Source organism: Amblyraja radiata, chromosome 14 (genome assembly GCF_010909765.2).
Source record: "Amblyraja radiata isolate CabotCenter1 chromosome 14, sAmbRad1.1.pri, whole genome shotgun sequence".
Lineage (NCBI taxonomy): Eukaryota > Metazoa > Chordata > Chondrichthyes > Rajiformes > Rajidae > Amblyraja > Amblyraja radiata.
In genome coordinates this window covers 34,648,413-34,673,521 of record NC_045969.1, presented here as the reverse complement: position 1 = coordinate 34,673,521, position 25,109 = coordinate 34,648,413, and the positions used below count along the sequence as shown (strand labels likewise).

General features: G+C 44.1%; 1 protein-coding gene and 1 long non-coding RNA gene across 3 annotated transcripts in view; one reads left to right on the top strand and one right to left on the bottom strand.

Moving 5' to 3' along the window:
- Nucleotides 1-386: 386 nt before the first annotated feature.
- Nucleotides 387-25,109, bottom strand: part of srpx (sushi repeat containing protein X-linked) — a 56,830-nt gene continuing 32,107 nt past the window's right edge. For both annotated transcript variants that reach the window (XM_033033111.1, XM_033033112.1), the window contains 6 exons: nt 18,332-18,458; nt 10,980-11,101; nt 9,361-9,540; nt 6,354-6,487; nt 2,277-2,398; nt 387-1,005 (listed from right to left, as the gene is read on the bottom strand). In XM_033033111.1, coding sequence (XP_032889002.1) covers nt 825-1,005; nt 2,277-2,398; nt 6,354-6,487; nt 9,361-9,540; nt 10,980-11,101; nt 18,332-18,458 — 866 coding nt within the window. In that variant the 3' untranslated portion in view covers nt 387-824. The remainder of the gene's footprint in view (nt 1,006-2,276; nt 2,399-6,353; nt 6,488-9,360; nt 9,541-10,979; nt 11,102-18,331; nt 18,459-25,109) is intronic.
- LOC116980668 lies at nt 528-25,109 on the top strand. Its single transcript, XR_004414035.1, has 4 exons — nt 528-629; nt 7,800-7,803; nt 12,799-12,808; nt 25,096-25,109. It is a non-coding gene; the product is annotated as an uncharacterized LOC116980668 (long non-coding RNA).

Here is a 25,109-nt window from a genome sequence, read left to right as displayed (position 1 = left end):
GTTATATAAGTACCGGCATATTTTCGTCTCCAAAAATACACTTTCCAGAACTATAAATGAACACAAAACAGACCAGTTCTAAGTTTAGCTGCACTGCAGTGTATAGTTTCCTTGATCAACCAAGTATCATGGTGTGGCCTGATTGTCAGACTAGCAGATTACCTGCTCGTTATATTTACTCCCTCTCTCTAATACACAGCATTAAACAATATTATTCCCACTTTAAATCTATATCAAAATAAGCTATCGTGTCAACCCAGTGAGGATTGGGTGTTTTAATTTTAACCTGAGCAACCCGCTACATCCAGAGAAGCCATAAAACCTAAAACATCATTCTCTCTCTGATGGTATATCAGTATAAAGATAAACAACACTTCAGCTGGACCTCACATCCACAAAATAACATTTTAATGCAGTGTGCAGGGTTGAGCAGGTCAATGTAAAACACACTGAGGTCAGGCAGCAAGCAAGAGATGGCATTGGCAGGTAATGATAACTGACGGTCAACATTAATGGTGTGACAGGATCTAATCTGTCAGAACAATGCAAACACAATAAAATAATAATTGAGGCACATTTCCAAAACTAGGAAAATCATTCCAAGTAGATAATCTCCTAATGTGTACTTTGTGCACAATATCTCACACATTGATAACATTAAAACAACACAATGCACCTACACAGACATTTCAGAAGTCATAAACAGAAAGCTTGAGGGCATACTTTTTATATATTAATGGCAGTTTCAAGATGTGAGAATACAACAGATTCACGGAGCTAATCACTGCAGTTATTCCGAGGCAGGGTAAAATTAGCTTGGGGAATCAAGTGCATGACTGACCACTTTCAGCTTGCAACTTGATTTCATCTTTTCGCAAAGGAAATGTGTCAATCAGTGTAAAGAGCTCAGCAGCGGTGACTGGGAAAGGATAGCGCTCCTTGTCCATACCATACTTATCAACAAGGATCATGTTGAAGCTTGACTGTGAAATCCGGAGCAGCAACCTGTCAATTAAAAACAAAATAGATCATGGAAAAACCTACAGTTTGGATTAGTTTAGAGACACAGCATGGAAACACGGCCGCTGGGCCGCCATGCTGACCATCGATCATCCAAACACACTATTTCATTGTTATGTTATCCCATTTTCTCATCGACTCCACACACCCAAGGACAATTTACAGAGGCTAATTAACCTACAAATCTGCACGTCTTTGAGATGTAGGACCAAACCTAAGCACCCGCAGGAAATCACAGGGAAAATGTGCAAACTCCACACAGACAGCACCCGAGGTCAGGATCAAACTCGGGTCACTGGTGCTGTAAGACAGCAGCTCCGGCGATTTATATAGAGCAGATATATAAACTCAAAACAAAATGGACTCTCTTCCCATCTTGACTACTTTTAACACTTTTGTCACCTATCAAATAGGTATCAAAGCAAGGTAACAGCACCAGAGATCCAGGTTCGATCCTGACCACATGTGGTGTCTGTGGAGTTTGCACATTCTCCCTGTGACTGCATGGGTTTCCTCTGAGTGCTCTGTTCTCCTCAACGTCACAAAAATGTATGTATGTAGGTTCATTGGCCTTTGTATACTGGCCCTAATGGGAAGGGAGTGGATATAAAAGTGGGATAACATAGAACTAATGTGAAAGAGAGATCGATGGTCGGCCTGGCCTTGGTGGGCCGAAGGGCCTGTTTTCATGCTGTACCTCCAAACTAAAATAAACTAATGCTTCTCATTATCATTTAAAAAAAAATTTCAGATGGTTAAACAGCAGATTGGGAAAATGAATCTTGACGTTGCATTTGCCTTCCTTACTACAGAATAATTGTTTCATGGAGTTAAATTTATCTTTGTTAATTTGTAGTTGGGGGGAGGGGGGTATTAAGGCGGGGAATATAAAAACATAGTAGCTTGGAAAATCGGAAAATCATGTACATAAATAAGCACATTGCACAATCTCTTATTAAGAAAATAAAGGGTGTGCTTGAACATGAGAGGATAAAATGGAGAAGGGAGAAAAACGATCACTTCGAACAATCTACACTCTCAGTGTAGATCACAACAATGAAATAAACACATCATTTACTGCAAACAATAGTTAAAGACTACATGGTTGTAACTGTCTCAGGATAAAACATGTCTTCTTCATTATTCAAATTATTAAGAACAGCATTTGACGCATTCTATGGAGAGCTAATTTAAGTCTGAAACACACAACTCTCTCCTGAAGCTACGGAAAACTATTTGCAACTGTGGTGTCTTACCTCAGTTGTAACACAAGGAACGGTGTCAGAAATTGTTCTCGTATCCTCCCTACTAGCACAGGGTAAACGCCAACTAGTTCTATGACTGTTACATATCTCAAGTCAAATCCACATATACCTTGCTGCAAGGAATCAAATGAAATATTTTTCAACATATACAATGTAAATTTTATACAGTTTCATATGTTTAAGCTTAATAATTCAGTCTTCCAGGCACAATCTACCATCCACTTCTCTCGGCAAGAATTTACCTAGGTTGCCCATAACCAAAAATTAAATTCTGATATAAAACTCAAAGAATTGCAAATTTAGAACATTTATGTCAAGTCAAATTTTAAGTATACCTGTTAGTTTTATTTTAATTTTATTATTTTGTCAATTTCATTCTGAAATATGGAATGCAATCTGTATTCTTTTTAAGAATATACTATCTGTAATATGCACTCCGGATACAAACCAGGCATTTTGCAAAAAATAATTTCCTTACTATACCTCTAGGTCTTTCAGTAAATAAATCTATGCCTTCTGCTAATGAACTGATCAATATAGGAAATATGATAAAATAAAACTGATTTAATGGGTGGCTCAGTCTGCCCAACAGTGTCAAAGACCCGGATTCAATCCCGACCTCGGGTGCTGTCTGCGTGGAGTTTGCATGTTCTCCCTGGGACCGCGGAGATTTCCTCCCACATCCTAAAGTTCATGCTGGTTTGTAGGTAAATTGGCCTCGAAGAAAAGCTGCCCCAATATGTAGGGAGTGAATGAGAAAATGGGATGAGAGCCAGTGTGAACGAGTGATTGGTTGGTGTGGACTTGGTGGGCCGAAGGACCTGCCTCAATGTTGTGGCTCTATACCTTCATTTTAAATATCCTGAGGGTGAACAATCTGTGGCTATGATCCACATGACTACCAATAACATAAGTAAACTGAAGAGCAAGGTCTTGCAGGCAAAACCTATGAAACTACAATGATATTACAAAGCAGGCCATCTCTACAAAACAACACATGATTTGATGGGATAGACTAAGAGGGTACACAATAGGGAGCAGGTTAATCATGCAGTGCATCTGTGCAAACCCTTGAAAAATAATAAACAATATTGGGAAACTCCAGCTGCACAAGGCCATGTGGGAATATGGTGTTGTGCCAAGAACCAAAGCCTGGGTCAGCCACATTACAAGCTGCCCAAGGCTGATAAGTTTAATAGAGAGTCAATGTGCCAAATGATCCAAAAAACATATTGTGGTCTTGGAAAATAAATAGTCAAGGGATCAAGGTAGAATCTATATACAATGTGCTGAGAAACAGTAGCCAATTCACAAGTTAACGGTTCCAAAGCTAATGATTGGGAAAGATACCTCGAAGCTAAACTACAATATAATGTGTAGGCAAGAACTTCAGATGCTGGTTTCAACCAAAGTTAGACACAAAGGGCTGGAGTAACTCAGCGGGTCAGGCAGCATCTCTGGAGAAAAAGAATGGGTGACATTTCGGGTCTGAAGAAGGGTTCCGACCCAAAACACTGAGTTACTCCTGCACTTTGTGTCTATCTTCAACATTATAATGGTTGTGCCAAACTACAGAGCAGTGATAATATCACTAACAGCATGAAGCTGCACTATTGTTAAAAACCCACTAGTTCCATTAGCGTCTTTCAAACAAGGATATGTCCCACCCTTATGTAGCGTGCCTGATATGTGATCTCAGACAAAAAACAATTAGTCTGATTCTCAACTAAACTCCACAACAGGCTGGCCAATCACTCAGCTCAACGAGGGATAATATAAACAATGAAGCCCACACCCTGTAAACAAATATAAATAGGAAGAGCCACCCATCATGATACAGACTGCAGCATTAGCAATGAGCCTTATTTCCAATGACCAACAAGAAGGGTCCCGACCCAAAACGTCACCCATCCTTTTTCTCCAGAGATGCTGCGTGGCTCGCCGAGCTACTCCAGCACTTTGTGTCTATCTTCGGTATAAACCTGTATCTGCGGTTCTTTGTTCCTAAAGCTGCCCAAACTGATTGGCTAGGCAAACTGATTGTGCAGCACAGGGCTAGTATCTAGTACATAAGTGCTACCTCCAACCCCAATTCACAGTGGACAGGAGGAGGAGACAGGGGAGCAGCTGGAAATGGGAGATCTGCAGAGGAGTTACGTGGAACATAAAGCAATGCAGCACAGGAACTGGCCTCTGGCGCCGAACATGATGCCACGGTAGATTAATCTCATTTGCCTGCACATGATCCATAACCATCCATTCCTTACACGCCCATGTCTCCATCTAAAAGCATATTAAATGGCACTATACTATCTACCTCCACCAACATCACTAGCAGCATATTCCATGCTAGCACCACTCTCTGCGTAAAAAGAATCTTGCCCCACATGTCTCCTTTAAACTTTACCCTTCTGACTTTAAACCTATTCACTCTATTCTTTGACATCTCTACCCTGGAGAAATATGGTTCGACCCATCTATGCTACCTCTGCCTTTCATAAAAGGTCTCCCTTCAATCTCTGGTGTTCTAGAGAAAGCAATCCAAGTTTATCCAACCTCTCCTTGTAGCAAATATCACCAAATCTCGGCAGAATTCTAGCAATCTATTCCTCACCCTTGGTAAAGCCTCTACACCCTTCCTGTGTTGGAGTGACCAGAAGTGCAAATCGAAGAGACACAAAATGCTGGAATAACTCAGCAGGTCAGGCAGCATCTCTGGAGAAATCTGAAGAAACATCCCAACCTGAAACGTCACCTACCCATTTTCTCCAGATATGCTACCTCGGGACGACAGATGGCACAATGGGCTAAGTGTTCGGCTGGCAACCGGAAGGTGGCCGGTTCGAATCCCGCTTGGAGTGCATACTGTCGTTGTGTCCTTGGGCAAGACACTTCACCCACCTTTGCCTGTGTGTGAATGTGTGTGAGTGATTGGTGGTGGTCGGAGGGGCCGTAGGCGCAGATTGGCAGCCACGCTTCCGTCAGTCTGCCCCAGGGCAGCTGTGGCTACAGAAGTAGCTTACCACCACCGAGTGTGACTGAGGAGTGAATGAATAATGCGATGTAAAGTGCCTTGAGTATTAGAAAGGCGCTATATAAATCCCATCCATCATTATTATTATTACCTGACCCGCTGAGTTATTCCACCATTTTATCTTTATCTAAGGTAGAAGGCCTTCTCCCTTCTAGTTTCTCCCCCCCAACACCCCTCGCCCCACGCCCTGCAATCAGTCTGACAAAGGGTCCCGACCCGAAACGTTACCTATCCAGAGATGCTGCCTGAGCCACTGAGTTACTCCGGCATTTGGTGTCTTTTTTTGTAAACCAGCATCTGCAGTTCCTTGTTTCTACAACTTTGAAGACATTCCCAGGAAGTTGTCGAACGCACTGATACAGTAACAGTACGATCAAATGAGATGACAATTAGATCAGCAGTTCAGCTAATGTACAAATACAAGGTGTCTTTCAATGTGGAACCAACAGGAAAGTAATTGCATGCAGCTGAGTAAAGGCAAAAAACATTTTGACCAGCAGATGCAAAGTAGATACAGAAGAACCATGCGTTGAACTAGGACTGGTATCACATGAGGATACAATACATTTGGTCAACAGTTGGAAAACAAGAGCTCTTGCCATCAGCCTGTTTAATTGGGGCCAAGGTGAACAATCAAACACTTAGCAGCTTACAAAACAGCATGAGAAGACAGAGAAACGATAAACAACGACACTAAGCGTTCGAGTAACTCAGCGGGTCAGGCAGCATCCTTGGAGAACATGGATCAGTCTAAAGTAGGGTTCCACCCCAAAACGTCACCTATCCACATTCTCCAAGGATACTGCCTGACCTGCTGAGTTACTCCAGCACTTTGTGGGGTTTTTTTTGTAAACCAGCATCTTCAGTTCCTTGTTTCTATATGATAAACACTGGGAGACGAGCAAACAAAATAAGGGACCTTTTTATTGCAATATGTTCACTAAATCAAAAAATTATTTGCAGTAAGATTATAATGAAACTTGTCTGTAATCTTGTTACAGTGAACTGGTTGTAGTTAATGAAGGTATCATTACCTGGTTTATTCCAAGCTGAAATCGATAGTAGTGATCGGCAGCAGTAGGAGTGGATATGATCAGCAATCGGCGCTTCTCGTAAAACTGCTCCAGGAGTGCTGCTGCCGTGGGGACACGCACATTGATGTTCATGGCTGCATATTAAGAAGGAACCATATACCAGACTTAAAAGTTGGACCACAAAAAAATACAGAAGCTGCACAACTGTGAAAGATGGGCACCACTATCTTAGGAGGTGAAATAAAAGAAAATAATTATGAAGTTCTTGTAATTTAAGTTTTGTTTTTAACATGGTCTGCATGAATGAATTAATGAATCTCCTTCCAATCAATTTATAGCATTTTCCTGATATAAAGTTAATTATTTACATTACTCTGAACCATTTTCTCAAGGGTATATATAAACAACTACATTTGTGCTAGCATAGAAGTACAATGGTGAGATGAATTATCCCTTTATAATATAAAGTTTTTTATTGTTTCTGAACAAAGTATATTTTAATATGAAAATTGCACCTCTTCTGCTCTGCTTCAAAGATTTAGCATTAAAATGTGTTTGTACATACGGTCTAATTCTCTTGATTGATACAAGCAAAAATTACAAAGCAAATTTTTCATGAAATCTTATGTAATAAAATGAACAAATAAACTGGTGAATAAATTTAGACCTCAGAAATCTGTTGATCAAAAAGTCATGGCATTACAGTGTGATACTAGAGCACTGTTGAAATATTCTGGATACATTGCTAATGGATCAGCTATGATATTGATAACGCAAAATCAATGATTATGGGATTTTATGTCTAAGAGCATGATATCTATCATGCTCAGTGCCATGAAATATTCTGCTTTTGCATCAGTGTGTTCTTGCAAAGCTAAAATTTAATCAAAGAAAATACATAGAACAATTGCCGATCAGATACTGATTATTCTTCACTGAAAATGTCTTATTATGATATTAAAATCCACTCAAAGGTCAGTCAGCTTTTAGTGCATGTTGGGTGTAAGGATTAGAATGTGATTATTTTTTTAATTAATGGTTGAGAAGAATGTTCAATCTGAAGAAAGGAAATCAACCTGAAACATCAACTTTGCTTCCCTCTCCATGGACTGTGTCCAAAATGTATTTTGGATAGGCAGCTGGGCAGGAAACGTTTAGAGGAGTATGGGCCAAATGGGGCTGGTTTAAATAGGGCATCACAGAAACATAGAGAATAGGTGCAGGAGGAGGCCATTTGGCCCTTTGAGCCAGCATCGCCATAAATTGTGATCATGGCTGATCATCCCCAATTGGCCTTAAATGGCCTCCCCTTTATTCTAAGACTGTGGCCCCTGGTTCTGGACACGCCCAACATTGGGAACATTTTTCCTGCATCTAGCTTGTCCAGTCTTTTTATAAGTTTCTATAAGATCCCTCCTCATCCTTCTAAACTCCAGTGAATACAAGTATAGTCTATTCAATCTTTCCTCATATGACAGTCCCGTCATTCCAGGGATCAATCTCGTGAACCTACGCTGCACTGTCTCAATCACAAGGATGTCCTTCCTCAAATTAGGAGACCAAAACTGTACACAATACTCCAGATGTGGTCTTACCAGAGCCCTATACAACTGCAGAAGAACCTCTTTACTCCTATACTGAAATCCTCTTGGTATGAAGGCCAACATTCCATTAGCTTTCTTCATGGCCTGCTGTACCTGCACGTCAACTTTCAGTGACCGGTGTACAAGGACACACAGGTCTCGCTGCACCTCCCCCTTACCTAACCCCATTGAGATAATAATCTGCCCCCTTGTTTTTGCCGTCAAAGTGGATAACCTCACATTTATCTATATTATACTGCATCTGCCACGCATCTGCCCACTCACTCAACCTGTCCAGGTCACCCTGCAACCTCCTTACATCCTCTTCACAGTTCACACTGCCACCCAGCTTTGTGTCAGCCGCAAACTTGCTAGTGTAGCTCCTAATTCCCTCTTCCAAATCATTAATATATATGGTAAACATGATCTTGAGATGAAGATAGACACTAAATGCTGGAGTAACTCAGCAAGCCAGGCAGCATCTGTGGAGAAAAAGGTTTGGTGACATTTCAGGTCGAGACCTTTCTTCACTCTGAAAGTAGGGGGTGGTGGTGGGGGGTGGGTGCTGAAGAGTAAAGGTGAGGAACTGGAGGCAAGAAAAGACGGACCAATTGGGGCCAGTCACGAATCACCTCAGGCAGAGCGTTTCCCCCCCCACCCCACTCCTACTTTCAGTCTGAAGAAGGGTCCTGACCTGAAACATCACCCATCCTTTTTCTCCATAGATGCTGTCTAACTGGCTGACTTACATTAGCACTTTGTGTCTATCTTTGGAATAAACCAGCATCTGCAGTTCTTTGTTTCTACGCATGGTCTTGGCACGGATGACTTGGGCCAAAAGGCCTGTTTCCATGCAGTGTGACTCTATCACCTAATGTGTACACATGGTGTATTTTCTGTTATAATTGCATCTTTAAGATTGTTTCAAGATATATTGTGGCTCTTCCGTTGTACACTATATATTTACAAGTATATAAATGTACACACACAAATGTAAACATTTTGATCCTTGATCATTTTTACCTCGTTGAAACATACAGAATAGTCAAAGGCTTGGATAGTGTGGACGTGGAGAGGATGTTTCCACAAGTGGGAGAGTCTCGGACTAGAGGTCATAGCCTCAGAATTAAAGGATGTTCTTTTAGGAAGGAGATGAGGAGGAATTTCTTTAGTCGGAGGGTGGTGAATCTGTGGAATTCTTTGCCACAGAAGGCTGTGGAGGAAAAGTCAGTGGATATATTTAAGGCAGATATATTAAGGCAGATATTCTTGATTAGTACGGGTGTCAGAGGTTGTGGGGAGAAGGTAGGAGAATGGGGTTAGGAACGGTTGAATGGTGGAGTAGACGTGATGGGCCGAATGGCCTAATTCTACTCCTATCACATGATCTTATGATCGTACAAGACCTTAAGTCTCTCACTTACGTGCACAGACGGGAGCAGACGCCGACCAGGCGAGGTTGTACTGACAGACACTTGCTTTGCTTCCTCTCAGTTCATAGCCACCCACACAATTAAAATTGCAGGTAGCTCCATAGTTATCGCCGTCACTGGTACATCTCATGTAGCCGTTATCCGGCGGATGTAGCTTCCCGCAGCGTCTAACTGGCAACAAATGTAATTCAAAGCACAGTTATCACAGAAATTAAATGCACCGTCACTCAATGTCTTTAATTTATTTTCGGAAAACAAACATATTTATAGATTAACAAAAAAAAGGCACAAAGTGCTGGAGTAAATCAGTGGCTCAGGCAGCATCTCTGGAGAACATGGGTCAGGGCGGCACACTGGTGCAGCGGTAGAGTTGCTGCCTTACAACACTAGAGCCCGGGTTTGATCCTGATTATGGGGACTGTGTGTAGAGTTTGTACATTCTCCCTGTGACGGCACGAGTTTTCACCGAATGCTCCAGTTTCCTCCCACACTCCAAAGACATACAGGTTTGTACCTTAATTGGCATTTGGCAAATTGTAAATTGTCCCTAGTTTGTAGGATAGTGCTAGCGCAAGGGGTGATCACTGGTCTGCACGGACTCGGTGGGCCCAAGGGTCTGTTTCTGCACTGCATCTCTAAAGTCTAAAGTAAAATAAGTGACTTGGACTTGTTTTGAAAGGTTTTGAGAAAGAGGTACATTTAAAAGAGTAACCTTGAAGAAGAAGGAGGGAGTTATTGAGGCCGAGAGGTTCCAGATAAACTAAAGCAATTCCAGAACTTAGGCCAAAGTCTGTCTTGGGCACAACAGACAATGTTAGGGCAATGGAAATTTATGATTTTGAAGCCAGAATTGGAGGAAAGCGAAGACATGTTTATAGTCTGGTGATTTCTGTTGGGGATGGCACAGTGATACAGTTAGTGCTGCTACCTCACGGTTCTGAAAACCAGGTTCAATCCTGACCTCTGGCGCTGTCTCTGTGGATTTGTATGTTCTCCTGTGACCATGTGGGTTTCCTCCATTTACTCTGGCCTCCTCTCACATCCCAATGACATACAGGTTGGTAAGTTGATTGATCACTGCAAACTGCCTCTCGTATGTAGCTGAGTGGGAGAATGGGGTGCAAATTTGATGGGAACATAGAGAATAAAACTCACTTGAACTTGAATAAAATGTGATTAGTGCAAATGGGTGGATGATGGTTGGTGTGGACTCAGTGGGCCCAAGAGCCCATTACTGTGCTGACTTACAAGTGACAAAGAGGCCATCAAGTCTACTATCCCTATCAAGGACAGCAAGCAACTGTTAACAATGGACTGGACTTGGAAAATGGCGGCAAAACATGGCGCCTCTTCCATGCGGGCTCAGTAGACTATTACTGTACAATTGCTAATTGGGGATGGTATTGCAATACACTACTGGAGTGTTTGTTAGAAAATAATTTCACTGTGCGTTTGCACGTGGCAATAAAGCACCGTGGAACTTTTGAAGAAGTAACAAGCGACTGAGGGGAAGGAAAATAGAGAATTATGTTCAATGTTTGTGGTTTTTAAATGTATTATATCTATCACTGGTAATTATATATACATATATAATGATTAAAATCACTTACCTTCCACTTTAATTGTAAATCTGCAGGAAGCCTTGTTACCAGCCCTGTCAAAAACAGTGTACTGAATTTTATGTTCGCCTTCGGGAAACTCTGAACGAGGAGGCCGACCCTTCAGTACTACGCTGAATTATTCAAAAAAGTAAATGTAATTATCAATATTGTTAAAGTTTGCCAAAACATATTTAAATTAAATTTAACTTAATGAAACAATGCACATTTTCAGTTTATTGAGAACCTATATTTATTACCTGAAGATCAGCAGTAAGAAGATACTTGGAATAAATCACCACTGTTATTAGTCTATAACCTGTGGTACAGTATAGAGGTACATTGTGGCACCATGTTAGGAAGTTTCAGGAAGCTTTCTTGCACAATTTTAGTAACCTGGATCTCCAATAAGTGTGATGCATTGTCATGGAGTGTGTTGAGCCTCTTTAGTGTTGTTGGTGTCCACAAATCCAGGAAAGTGGGCTGTACTCCATCACATTCCTGATTCCCCACAATACCCCATCTCTGACAACTCCTGCAGCCACGGTGGTTTTGTGGCTTGCCCAGTTAACTTTCTGTTAATGGTGACTCCCAGGATGTTAACAATGGGAGGTTCCTCTGTGCGTTTTTTGTGGGGGGTGGTGTGGGGGGTGAGGGGGAAACCGCTTTGGTCGCCTCCTCCATGGAGAGGCGACTTTTTCCAGGTCGCCTCCCCTGTGGCCTAACAACAAGGATCGGCGCGGCCTTTCCCGGAGACGCGCCCGGGGCTTCAGCGGCGGACGCAGCGTGGACTCTCGGCGTGGAGCGGGCGAGCCCTTGCTGGGGCTCGCCGGAGGGGAGCGCTCCGTTTCGCTGGCCCGCGGCAGCCGGCAGCCTGAAGCCGCGGCCAACTTCTACTGCGGGCGCAGTGGCGACTTACCATCGCCGGGGATCCCTGGAGGGGAGCTTCGTCTGTCGGCTCTGCAGTCTGCGGTGCTTCTGGCTGCGGCTCGAACTTTAAATCTTGGAACATTTTAATTAAAATTCTAATTGGCAATATTATAAACTGTTAACAGTACATAAGCCTTAATCCCCAAATTACATTTGCCTCTTATTTCTCAAGTAACACACAGCACAATATTTATAATTTAACAAATATTAGATTAACAAATGTTTCACATCTCTTTGAAACTTTCATTTCCTGATTGTTAATAAATCAAAATGTGGCCCTCTGATTTCCTACAAAGAGTGAAAGGCTAATTCTCGTATAAATGAAATGCAAGATCCATTATCCAAATGATGCAAAATCAACCTTAGGCAAGAACTTCTTGCACAAAATCTTAAATCTGCACATGCAGACTATTCATTCCTTTCACTTTCATTATAGATAACGAGAATGGAAAACAGGGGATGAGATAAATCAACTTGCTGGTAAAGTGCTGCAAATTATTAAGAAAAGTCATGGAAAAAGGAATTACTAGACCAAGTTCGGACCCGTTAGACCCCGACCCCCAACACAATATTCTACCACTCATCCATAGCCCCCAACTGCACAGACGCGGCTAAAGGTTTCCCGTTGTGACGCCAGAGATCCTCTTTGTGACGCGAGTCACGGCAACCCTCACCCAACTGCGCACGCACAGCCGGCAAGTGAAGCTCGACTGCGACGTTTTAAAAGTTTAAAATGGTAATAACGTAAAATATAAGATCAATGTGAATGCATCTCACTCTCCCTTTTTAGTCCCCTATTCCCCTCCTCCATTATGCTCTCCACTCCCTACCCCCTATCTCCCTCCTCACCTCAGTTTAAAATCCCACTGTGACGTCGAACGCGGCTAACGGGCTGGGCAAGTGGAAAAGTAGTTTTTGTAAAGATTAAAATGTCAATAACTTGTAAAATATAACATCAATCTGAACGAAACTTGGTAGTTCACATCACAGGACAATGGTGAGTAAGGCGGGCCCAAAATTGTGGAGCTATCGTGTACCGTATTGTGGGAGGTTTGGTGACATCGAACGCGGCTGACGGGCAGGGAAAGTGCAAAAGTGATTTTTTAAAGTTTCATATGTCAATTACTTGTAAAATATAACATCAATCTGAACGAAACTTGGCTAATACACGCCGCAGGACAATGGTGAGTAAGGTGGGCCAAAAATGGTAGCGCTATCGTGTACCATTTTGGCGGAGTTTCCAGAACACGCACGCATACCAACAAACAAACAAAATGAAAGTTTTAGTAATATATATACTAGCCCAAGTGGGACCCATTGGGCAACGTTCCCCCAACGCAATAATCCACCACTCACCCATGGGCCGTGTCGGAGGAAAGTTCTGGAATCTTTTTTTTGTAATACGTTGCGGGACGGACTCCCCAGAGCCAATTAATGGATTTGACTTGGGTCCCCGGAGCGACCTGTGTTCATCCTTGACCTTTGGTGCCATCTATGTGAAGTTTGCATGTTCTCCATGTGATCTTTTGGGTTTCACCTGGGTACTACCAAAGGGTGCTTCCATCAACCTTTGAGGGATCTATTCAACTATATAATCTTACTGATCAATGTCAATTGGCATGCGACAGACTGTGATCAAATGATTGTTTCTTCAATATTTCTGCTTTTTAATTTTGACTGTAGCTGCTCATACTCTCGGCAGAAATTCATTCATCTCACCAACGTCATTGGTACCTACAGGGATCCCAGCACCTGGATATTTTCCCCTTCCACTGCACATTCCTTCTCGCCCTTAACCCTAACAAAGTGGCACAGCCAATGGTTTAGGTTTATTATTGTCACGTGTACCAAGCAACAGCAAAAAGCTTTGTTTTGCATGCTATCAAATTAGATCAGATAATACTACAAGTAAATACAGTCAAATCAAGCTCAATATCAGAGGTAGAGCAATGGGGAAGATACAGTGTGCACAATATATTTCTCAGCATTGCAGCGCATCAGTTCTAGAGGCAATGAGGCTGCCTCCTCACAACTCCAGCAATCCATGTTTAGACGTGACCTTCAGTGCTGTCAGTGTGCAGTCTGTACATTCTCCCTGTGACCTCGCAAGCTTCCGCCCTGCATGTTCCAGTTCCCCCCTCCCGCTGACCAAACATGTAGAAGCTGATGGGATAATCTGTACATTGCCCCCAGTATGTAGGCGAGTGATGGAACATGAGGGAGTTGATAGGAGTGCAAGGAGAATAAAATGGGATTTGTGCAGGCTTAGTGTAAGTGGGAGCTTGATTTTCAGCAAGGACTTGGTGGGTTGAAGGGCCTATTTCTGACCATAACTTAGCACATGACAGGTAACATACCAGTCTTATACACAGTCATGGCTGCAGAAAATAGTATCTAGCCCCCTTATTATATTAACTCTACCACTGCTACATTTTATTTCAATGCTACAAGCTGAATGGTGCTTAGTGCAGTGATAAATGTATTAATTCTCCCTGCGATCTTTGCTCTCGTCCACACTGTCTATAAGTGGAACTCTACTCTTTGGAGTTTAGAAGAATGAGAGGCGATCTCATTGAAACATATAAGATCGTGAGGGGCCTTGATCGGGTGGATGCACCGAGGATGTTCCCAATGATCGGGGAAACTAGAACTAGGGGACATAGTTGCAGAATAAGGGGGGGCTCTTTTAAAACTGAGATGAGGAAGAACTTCTTCACCCAGAGGGTGGTTAATTTATGGAATTCACTGCCCCAGGGAGCAGTGGAAGCAGAAACTTTAAATATATTTAAGACTAAAATAGATGGTTTTTTAGCTGCCAAGGGGATAAGGGGCTACGGGGAGAGGGCAGGGATATGGACCTAGGTATGGTTAGTATAGTAAGACCTGAGTGATCTCCTGGACAAGTGTCGATCGCCTGGATTGGGGTCGGAGAGGAATTTCCCGGATTTTTTTCCCGAATTGGACCTGGGTTTTTATCCGGTTTTTTGCCTCCCCCAGGAGATCGCGAGGTTCTTGGGGTGGAGAGGGGTGATAGCGGTATAAAGGGGAGGGTAGTGTCTTGTGTTCTGTGTCTTGTGTCTACTGTTTGTGGGTAAGTGTGTCTGTTTAGTGTTCAGCCATGAGCGAATGGCGGTGCGGGCTCGACGGACCTGGTGGTCTACTCTCGCACCTACTTTCTATGTTTCTATAAGACCTCATTGAACAAACGCAAAGACTAATTACACCGAAGAAACATAAATGCAATAAATACTGCCCATGTTTGAAGTTATCTAATAAATATGCATTGCAACTCCTGAAACTCTACTAAAAAATAAGCTTCTGGAATTGTTTCCTCCCACAGACAGCGAAGAGTTAAACACTGGCAGAGTCCACAACAAACTCAGCATCGCTTTGCCTTAGTTATTCCACTTGTAAATTCAAAATCTGTCAGCCAGAATTTCCGGCTGCTTTCATCAAAAAATAAAATGTCTCTAAGGAAATCTGCTCAGCGTAAAGAAAGTTGAGGAGATGGTTAAGTTTCACAAAGCTAGGGTGGAATAAATAAAAAAAAATCAAGAAATCTAACAGGCCCAGGGAGCTCAGCTGGAGAAAAGGTTTCTTATAATTCCAACAGCCTGGCCTCTAGCTTGTTGGCATTAATCTTTAATCCTGCTACCACTTGAATGATGTATCTTTCTGTCCCAACAGTATCCTTTTCATCTTGGCCAAATCCTTCCTTTATACTTCAATCCATCACCCTTAGTCCCCCTCCTTAAATGTTACACTAGCCTTTCTCCATCCATTAATAACTTCACCTGTCCATCTAAACCTATTCTTATTTTAACTCCACACTTTTACAATAGTCAATAACGTTGCTATAGGAACCTACAGAGATTCTAGGTCTGCCTGCCCTTTTGAATGAGGAATTCTGTGGAATTCTCTGCCTCAGAGGGCGGTGGAGGCGGGTTCTCTGGATTCTTTCAAGAGAGAGCTAGGTTCAAGAGAGGGCTCTTAAAAATAGGGGAGTCAGGGGATATGGGGAGAAGGCAGGAACGGGATACTGATCAAAGTCAAAGTAGTCTTTATTGTCATTCAGACCTTGCGGTCTGAACGAAATTTCGTTGCCTTGCAGTCCTACATATAGTAAAAAATGACCAAAACACACAATAAACACAAATTAATATCCACCACAGTGAGTTTACCAGGCACCTCCTCACTGTGATGGAAGGCAAAAGTCTTAAGTCTTTGTCTCTTCCCTTCTTATTCTCCCTCTGCGCCGAGGCGATCCAGGCTTCGGATGTTGTGACCCCGCCGGGTGATGGTAAGTAATGTCAGTCCCGCGGCTGAATCCAAGCTCCGCGAACGGACCGGTTCACCTCCGCGGCCCGGGGTGGTCGAAGCCACCCTCCAGTCCAGAGGACGCAGCTGTTGTCGCGGGAGCTCCGGAGAACAGGTCACCAACCTGCGAGTTCCCGACGATGTCGTCCACTGGGCCTGCGGCCAAGTCCACCGGGCCCGCGGCCGATCCTCCGAGGTCGGGTCGCCGCTGCCTCTGCCCGCTCCGAGGTCGGGTCGCCGCTTCCGCTGCCCGCTCCGAGGTCGGGTCGCCGCTTCCGCTGCCCGCTCCGAGGTCGGGTCGCTGCTGCCGCTCCCCGCTCCGAGGTCGGGTCGCCACTGCCGCTGCTCCAGCTCCGAGGCCGCCAGCTCCGCTATTAGGCCTCGGCGCAGACGGAGACGGGGGATACGACAAGAGAAGTCGCATCCCCCCGAAATAAGAGACCAAAAACATGTTTCTCCCCCCCACCCACACACATACACAATAAACCAAAAATTTACTAAAACAGGACAAAAGGACAACACAAAAAAGAAAAAGAAAAAAGAAAAACAGACGGACTGCAGGCGAGCCGCAGCTGCTAAGGCAGCGGATTGGGATGATCAGCCATGATCACATTGAATGGCGGTGCTGGCTCGAAGGGCCGAATGGCCTACTCCTGCACCTATTGTCTATTGTCTTTTGTAGAATGTTAAATATTCCTAAACCCAACTTCAGTGAGATTGCCGACATATTTTCCATCACAGCTGCTAGTGCCGTTCCCTGCTTTTGAAAATGTCCACCTTTACACTTTAGAGATACAGCTTGGAAGCAGACGTTTTGACCCACTAAGTCCTCACCAACCAGTCAAATTAGCACCATCCTACACACTAGGGACAATTTCCACTATGGGTGCTGTCTGTACAGAATTTGCACGTTCTTCCCGTGACCACGTGCATTTTCCCCAGGTGCTCCGGTTTCCTCCCACACTCCAAAGATGTGCAGGTTTGTAGGTTGATTGGCTTCAGTGAAGATTGTATATTGTCCCTAGCATGTAGGATAGTGCTAGTGGACGGGAAGCATTGGTTGGTGCGGACTCAGTGGGCCAAATGGCTCGTTTCCACGCTGCATCTCTACACTAAACTAAAACTAAACACTGAAGACTTTCATAGCAACACATGAAATATGAGAAATATGGCAAGATCATGGAAGAAGATATTAGATTGCATGACCGTACATGCAGAGTGAGGAAAAGAAAGGATAGCAAAAACTAGAAACAAAGAACTGCAGATGCTGGTTAATCCACAAAAGGACACAAGTGCTGGATTAACTCAGCAGGTCAGGCAGCATCCCTGGAGAACATGGATGTTTCAGGTCGGGACTCTTCTTAAAACTTTTGGAGAACATGGATAGTTACATCTGAGAACATGGATAAGTGACAAAGAATCTGATGAAGGGTCTCAACCCAGAACGCCACCTATCCATGTTCTCCAGAGATGCTGCCTGACCTGTTGAGTTACTCCAGCACTTGCCGTCCTTTTATGGCAACTGGATTGCTTAACCAATTAAAATCAAAATTTAAGGAACAATTTCTTGATTACCCCTCTCCCCCCTACTTAATTTTTCTGAATGTTTTTAGTCATTCCTAGAGTAATATTTTAGCAAATCTTTAGTTACATAAAATTTATATCGAAAAAAAATTACAATATGTCATGATATTCATTTTCCACAGTATTTTACCACAACCAAGAAGCTGTCAATATCAGAAACAGATAACATTCCTCAACTGCCTTATTCTGTTACCTATAAATTAAATATTACCCTTAATGGATCAGATTCAGATTCAGATTCAGATTCAATTTTAATTGTTAGTGTACAGTACAGAGACAACGAAATGCATTTAGCATCTCCCTGGAAGAGCGACATAGCAAATGATTTGAATAAATAATAATAAGTGCACGGGGGGGGGGGGGGGGTGATTGGCAGTCACCGAGGTACGTTGTTGAGTAGAGTGACAGCCGCCGGGAAGAAGCTGTTCCTGGACCTGCTATGATATGAATATTATTCATAATTTTCAACAGATGGTTTATCCAACAGTGGGCCTTAGTCATTTCCTTCCCCTCATTTCAAAAATAGCAATTACTTTGTCAAAATGCCATCTGCTGTGTCTGTTCCCTCGGGAGTATCCCAGTTCACTCGGACAGTCAGCTTCTCAGGCCCAGCTACCTTCTGCTTGAGGCCGGGGCACTTTATTTTTGGAGGGTCCACATCTGAAAAACAAAACAGGATCTTTAAACATTCCTACACCATCACTTTAGTTTAGCTTAGTTTAGAGATAGGGCTCGGAAACAGACCCTTTGGCCACACCGAGTCCACGCCGACCAGCGATCACCCTGGCACTATCCTACATACTTGGGACAATTTACAGAAGCCAATTAACCTACAGAACTGCACGGCTGTAGAACGTGGGAGGACACCGGAGCACCCGGAGAAAATCCAAGTGGTTACAGGATGAATGTGTAAACTCCATACAGATAGCACCCGTAGTTAGAATTGAACCCAGATCTCTGGCGCTGTAAGGCAGCAACGCTACCACTGCACCACGGTGCTGCCCTAAGCACTTAATCACAACCTAGAGATGGTGGAAATGCACAATCATAACAAAATGGCACAATTCAGATAAGGACAAATTTACACTTAAAACTACTTTAATTAAAAAGTTCTGAAATAATCAGACCACATTTGGCCCAATCTTGTATTTCAGGAATTCTTAAAAACCTATTTTAAGATACACACATGTCAGCAGGGCAGGGAAGGCAAGAAGTTCAACAACATCTTGAACAGATAAAGAGACAAGAGCAACAGGCCATAGGAACATTGTTCTCCTAATTACTTGTCAGCCTTATTTAGATAGAGACACTAGAGACCGCAGATGCTGGAACCTCGAGCAAAACACAAAGTGCTGGAGGAACTCGGCGGTCAGTCAGCACTTTCAAGACCTGTCCTAACCCGCAAAGTTATCTGCCCATTCCCTCCCCAGATGCTGCCTGACCCACCGAGTTCCTCCAGCATTTTGTGTTTTTATTGAGATACTAGACCAAGTGCAGACCCGTTGGGTCTGCTCCCACAACGCACCCGTTCCCTACCCGTAGCCCCCATGGGAAGAAAAAAAAATCCCAATTGCACTTGCCCTGCGTGCTGCAATAGCAATTCGCCCTCCCCCTGATAGTCGAGCCATTGTGACGTCATCAGTTGAAGCTGTTCGGTTTGAAATTAAGGTATTTTGATTTTTTTTTTTAATTGAATCAGTAATATGTCGAGAAATAAAGCATAAAATGTTCAGTGAAAGTGATCTCTGCCTTGATGTGAATCAGAATATGTAAAAATCTTGTGAAAGTTGGCATTTTTAAAGCTTTAATTGTGAATAACGTGTCAAATCTTCATTGGCGCTGGTCTCTGCGAGCTAAGCCATTGTGATGCCATCATTTGAAGCTGGTGTTTTTAATTTCAAAGTCTTTTGACTTTTTTAGACTTTTAATCAGTAATGAGTCGAGATAAGTTGAGAAATAAAGCATGAAAGGTTCAGATAAGGTGCTCCGGACTTGACGGGAAAAATGTCAATCGGAATATGTAAAAATGTAATCGTTACCGCGTAGTGGTTTTGCGAAAATGTAAAGAAAACCACACACACAGTCCAGGAGGAGGGGAGAGGAGGAGGGGGAGAGGAGGAGGAGGGGGAGAGGAGGAGGGGGAGAGGAGGAGGAGGAGGGGAGGAGGAGGAGGAGGAGGAGGAGAGGAAGAGGGGGAGAGGAGGAGAGGGGGAGAGGAAGGGGGGGGAGGAGGGGGGAGAGGAGGCAGGGAGAAGAGGAGGGGGAGAGGAGGGGGGGGGAGGGAGAGGAGGGTGGGGGGGAGAGGAGGTGTGGGGGGGAGAGGAGGTGGGGGGGAGAGGAGATGTGGGGGGGAGAGGAGGTGTGGGGGGGAGAGGAGGTGTGGGGGGGGAGAGGAGGTGTGGGGGGGAGAGGAGGTGTGGGGGGGAGAGGAGGTGTGGGGGGGAGAGGAGGTGTGGGGGGGAGAGGAGGTGTGGGGGGGAGAGGAGGTGTGGGGGGAGAGGAGGTGTGGGGGGAGAGGAGATGGGGGGGAGAGGAGATGGGGGGGAGAGGAGATGGGGGGGGAGAGGAGATGGGGGGGAGAGGAGATGGGGGGAGAGGAGATTGGGGGGAGAGGAGATGGGGGGGAGAGGAGATGGAGGGGGAGAGTAGATGGAGGGGGAGAGTAGATGGGGGGGGAGAGGAGATGGGGGGAGAGGAGATGGGGGGGAGAGGAGATGGGGGGAGAGGAGATGGGGGGGAGAGGAGATGGGGGGGAGAGGAGATGGGGGGGAGAGGAGATGGGGGGGAGAGGAGATGGGGGGGAGAGGAGATGGGGGGGAGAGGAGATGGGGGGGGGGGAGGGGGGGAAAGGAGATGGGGGGGAAAGGAGATGGGGGGGAAAGGAGATGGGGGGGAAAGGAGATGGGGGGAAGCAGATGGGGGAAGCAGATGGGGGAAGCAGATGGGGGGGAAGCAGATGGGGGGGGAGGAGATGGGGGGGGAGGAGATGGGGGGGAGAGGAGGGTGGGGAGAGGAGGGTGGGGAGAGGAGGGTGGGGAGAGGAGGGTGGGGAGAGGAGGAGGGGAGCATTGGGTCCCGTCCCCTCAATGCGCGGTTGCGGTGAGGGGGGCGGTCTGCGGTGTCACATACACACTAACCATCCCCCTTGATATTGGAGAGGGGGTTGGGGGAGGAGGAGAGGGGGAGGAGAGGAGGGGGAGCAGCGGGGAGGAGCAGGGGTAGGTGACGTCACTCGCAGCGCATGGAACACAGCACAGGCCGTGCGCAGCAGACCCATTGTGACATCATCAGCGAGACCATCTCGTTTATTTTCAAACATTTGTCAGATTCGTGAACATTTTCATAAATAACTCGAGAAATAAAGCACAAATTTTCAGATAAGCTGATTTCAGGGGGTAAATCTCTACCAGAATATGTTAAAATTTTACTGTTACCACGTCGTTTTTTCGAGAATATGTGACACACAAACAAATAAATACACACACACGCACACATCCAAGATCAGAGTTTTATAGTTATAAGGATAAGGATGGATGATGATATATGATATATTGATGGAAATTAAAAGGTAAATAAGAAAAAAGAAAATGGCAGACAACCAGCCTTGAAATCATTTAATTAGAAAATTCCATTTAAAAAATGCAGTTTCTAATTCTTTCATTATAGTCAAACTTGCAATCAGCTGATTATAATGATAACCTTGAATTATTGTTTAAATTCAGGATTTAGTGGTTTGCTTATTTTAAAATAACATTTCATCTTTTTATTTCGTTTTTCCACAGACTTTTGTAGTTGCATTAATCTCAACGTTTAAAATTTCTGTACTTTGTGTTAAATCATATATGCCAACAATATAGCTGGTTCTTCAAGATATGTATAGGATCACATGAAATATATTAAGCAATGAATGTAAACTGCATCAGTAGTCTAACAGTCTAAACAGCAATCTTTTGCTCTGTTGCTTTAGCTTCACAGATTATAAATGAAATGGCTTCACACCAACATCAAAATTGTTCAAGAAGCTGCTCAGAAGTAAAGGATTTAGCTGAGCACCGTATTCATTATTACTTTTTTATAAAATGGTTGTCACCAAAAAAGCTCAGTCCATAGCTATGCATTAAACACAACTGGAAGATGTTTAAATATTTGAAGCAGGTGAAAGTGCTGGGTAGACTGCACAGAATCCCAGAATCGAGGACCAGAGGACAGAGGTTCAAGGTGAAGGGGAAAAGATTTAATAGGAATCTGAGGGGTAATTTTTTCACACAAAGGGTGGTGGGTGTACGGAACAAGCTGCCGGAGGAGATAGTTGAGGCTGGGACTATCCCAACGTATAAGAAACAGTTAGACAGATACATGGATAGGACAAGTTTGGAGGGATATGTACCAAGCGCATGCAGGTGGAACTTGTGTAGCTGAGACATGTTGGCCGGTGTGGGCATGTTGGGCCGAAGGGCCTGCATTCCACACTATATGACTCTTTAATTGAAAAGAATCGAAAATAGTCAGTACAGAGCACAATAGCCTAACATTCCTGAATACTTCTCCACTAAAAAGCAACTGCCAAATCAGACTGGATTGAAATGCCTTTATTTTTCTTTCACACTCAACCATCTCCAAAACAGTATAATAAGCAATAATTCTACCCAAACAGACTGTACAAGACAGCCATGTCAGCACCAATTTTACTTCGGAGTCACGTGAGTGACTTCGTGAAGAACCCCGCCTACGGCGCATGCGTGTCATATCGCATACACGCATTGAACGTGTCGGACCTGGGGAGGACGTCCCCTTGAACGGGAGAGTTAACAAGCCGGTCGACGGCAGGTAAGTGATTCTGCATTTTCACCGTTTTTTAGGAATGGATAGAGGACGCAGAAAGGCTGTGAAGAAGCTGCAGGATGTCGGCGGTAAAGGTGCCGGGGACCCGCAGCAGCAGCCGACGGCACAGGCAGTTTGCGTTGAGCCAGCTGTGCCAGATTCAAACCCCGCGCCGGGAAAAACTAATTCTAGACCGGGCGGGAAGGCGAAACGCAAAACGAACCGCTGGGAAAGTGAGCCCGAAAAAATCGCCGGTAAATACTTACTTGTATAGCAGTGATGATGACCAGCTGCAGGGCATAGAGCAGCCGGCAGCGATCGCATCTGCAGAGCTCGGAAAACAGTACGAGTGGCTGCAGCATGTGGGGCCGTCATCTATCTGTTTGGAGGAGTACCGGGACGGCGAAAAACGGCGTTTGCAGCGGCCGGGAGCAACCAGAGCCGGTAGGCATGGCGACGAGTTGCGATTTAAACCGCGTGCGACTAGTGCCCGAGGGCACGAAAGTCGGCAGGAGCGGTGGGCTAAAAAGAAACACCCGCGAGCGACTAGTGCGGGAGAGCACGAAAGTCGGCTGGAGCGGTTGTGGGAGGAACATCTCCATAGTGTCAGGCTCCAGAAAATGGATAAAAGCCGCACACATACAGGTGTAAGTCCCTCAGAGCATGGCCAGAAAAGGCTGCTGGACATATCATCCTCATCTGAAGAGGGTGTTCAAGGGCTGCCTGACTCGGACTCTGAACAAGAGTCAGAGCCACGTTCCCATATGGAGGATGAGGGAACACAGTTGCTGGACATGGTGCACACATATTTCCAGCAAGAAGAAACTGGAAAAGATCAGGAAAAGGGGCTATTCAGCCAACGTTAGACCCAAAATTTGCAATCCTGTGCAAACAGAAAGCCATAAAACCTCAAAATTTGTTGTTTGGGGGTGACCTATCAAAACAGGTCAAAGATTTGGAGGAAGAGGCCAAAACGTTGGGCCTAATAAAAGCGACCAAAGGATATGTCGGAAAACGGTATCATCCTTATGGGACGACTAAAAAAGCAAGTACTAGTATGTATAGTACGAAAAATTGGAGAGAGGCCAGAGGAAACCAGCAACAGCGTCCTTTTTTAGGGGTTGGCCCGGGACGCCCACAATGGAAAATGCGGAAGCCTCCACTTCAACATTTACCCCACTTTCAACCTCAAGGCCCTCCGCAACCTCGGTTAAGACCAAGAAAGTAACACCACCGATAACCATGGAGGTAGGTGGGTCTGTGCCTCAAAAATTAATAAGGAGCACAGAACTTGGAGGGAGGTTGCAATTTCATTTGGAAGCATGGTGTAAGTTAACTGTGGATAGGTATATCCTTAGCAGTATTAAGGGATATCTTATAGAGTTTATACACATACAAGAACCTCCAGTACAACATACACCGGACAGAACTTATATGCTTACCAAATTAGACAGAGCTAAAGCAAAAATTGAAATACAAAGGTTGTTCACGAAAGGAGTAATTGAAAAAAACCAAACATGAACAACAGGAATTTGTCTCAAATATATTCATTAGACATAAGAAAGATGGGGGTTGCCGGATAATTATTGATTTATCAACACTTAATAAGTTTGTACAATATGCTCATTTTAAAATGGATACTTTTAGTACTGCTACAGAGCTAGTGTCGGCAGGCTACTTTATGGCAAGTATTGATCTGCAAGATGCTTACTATACGGTACCCATCAGAGAAGAACACAGACGGTTTTTGAAATTTAATTGGATGGGTCAGCTTTGGCAATACAAGGCGCTACCAAACGGGCTAACGTCAGCCCCTAGATTATTCACAAAAATTCTTAAACCAGCTTTGGCATTTCTTAGACAACAAAACTATAGAGTGATGGCATATTTGGATGATATCTTGATTGTGGGGAAAACTTATGAATTGGCTAGTAGAGCAGTGGTTGCCACAAGAAAATTGATGGAACAGCTGGGATTCATTATCCATCCAATTAAGTCAAGATTAACACCTGCAACTAATATTGATTACTTGGGGTTCACTATTAACACACTTGATATGTTAGTGACTTTACCTATAGGGAAAGCCACTGAGTTCCAAGAGGATTGCACAGAGCTTATTAATACCGTTAAACCATCCATTAGACGGGTAGCCAGGATTATTGGGAAAATTATAGCCACGTTTCCTGCCATTCAATTTGGACGATTGCATTACCAAAATTTACAGAGAGAAAAAATTAGAGCACTAAAAATTAATAGAGGCCATTTTGATAGGCCTATGGAGCTAACAATTAGAGCTATAAAAGAACTACAATGGTGGGAACAAAATGTTATATATAGCTCCAACCCAATAGTTATTCCAAACCCATCTGTGGTATTACAAACAGATGCCAGTGCACTGGGTTGGGGAGCAACGGATACCATCTCGAGCTCTGGAGGGAGATGGAATATACAGGAAACTAACCTACTTACCACAAAGGGTATAAATTACTT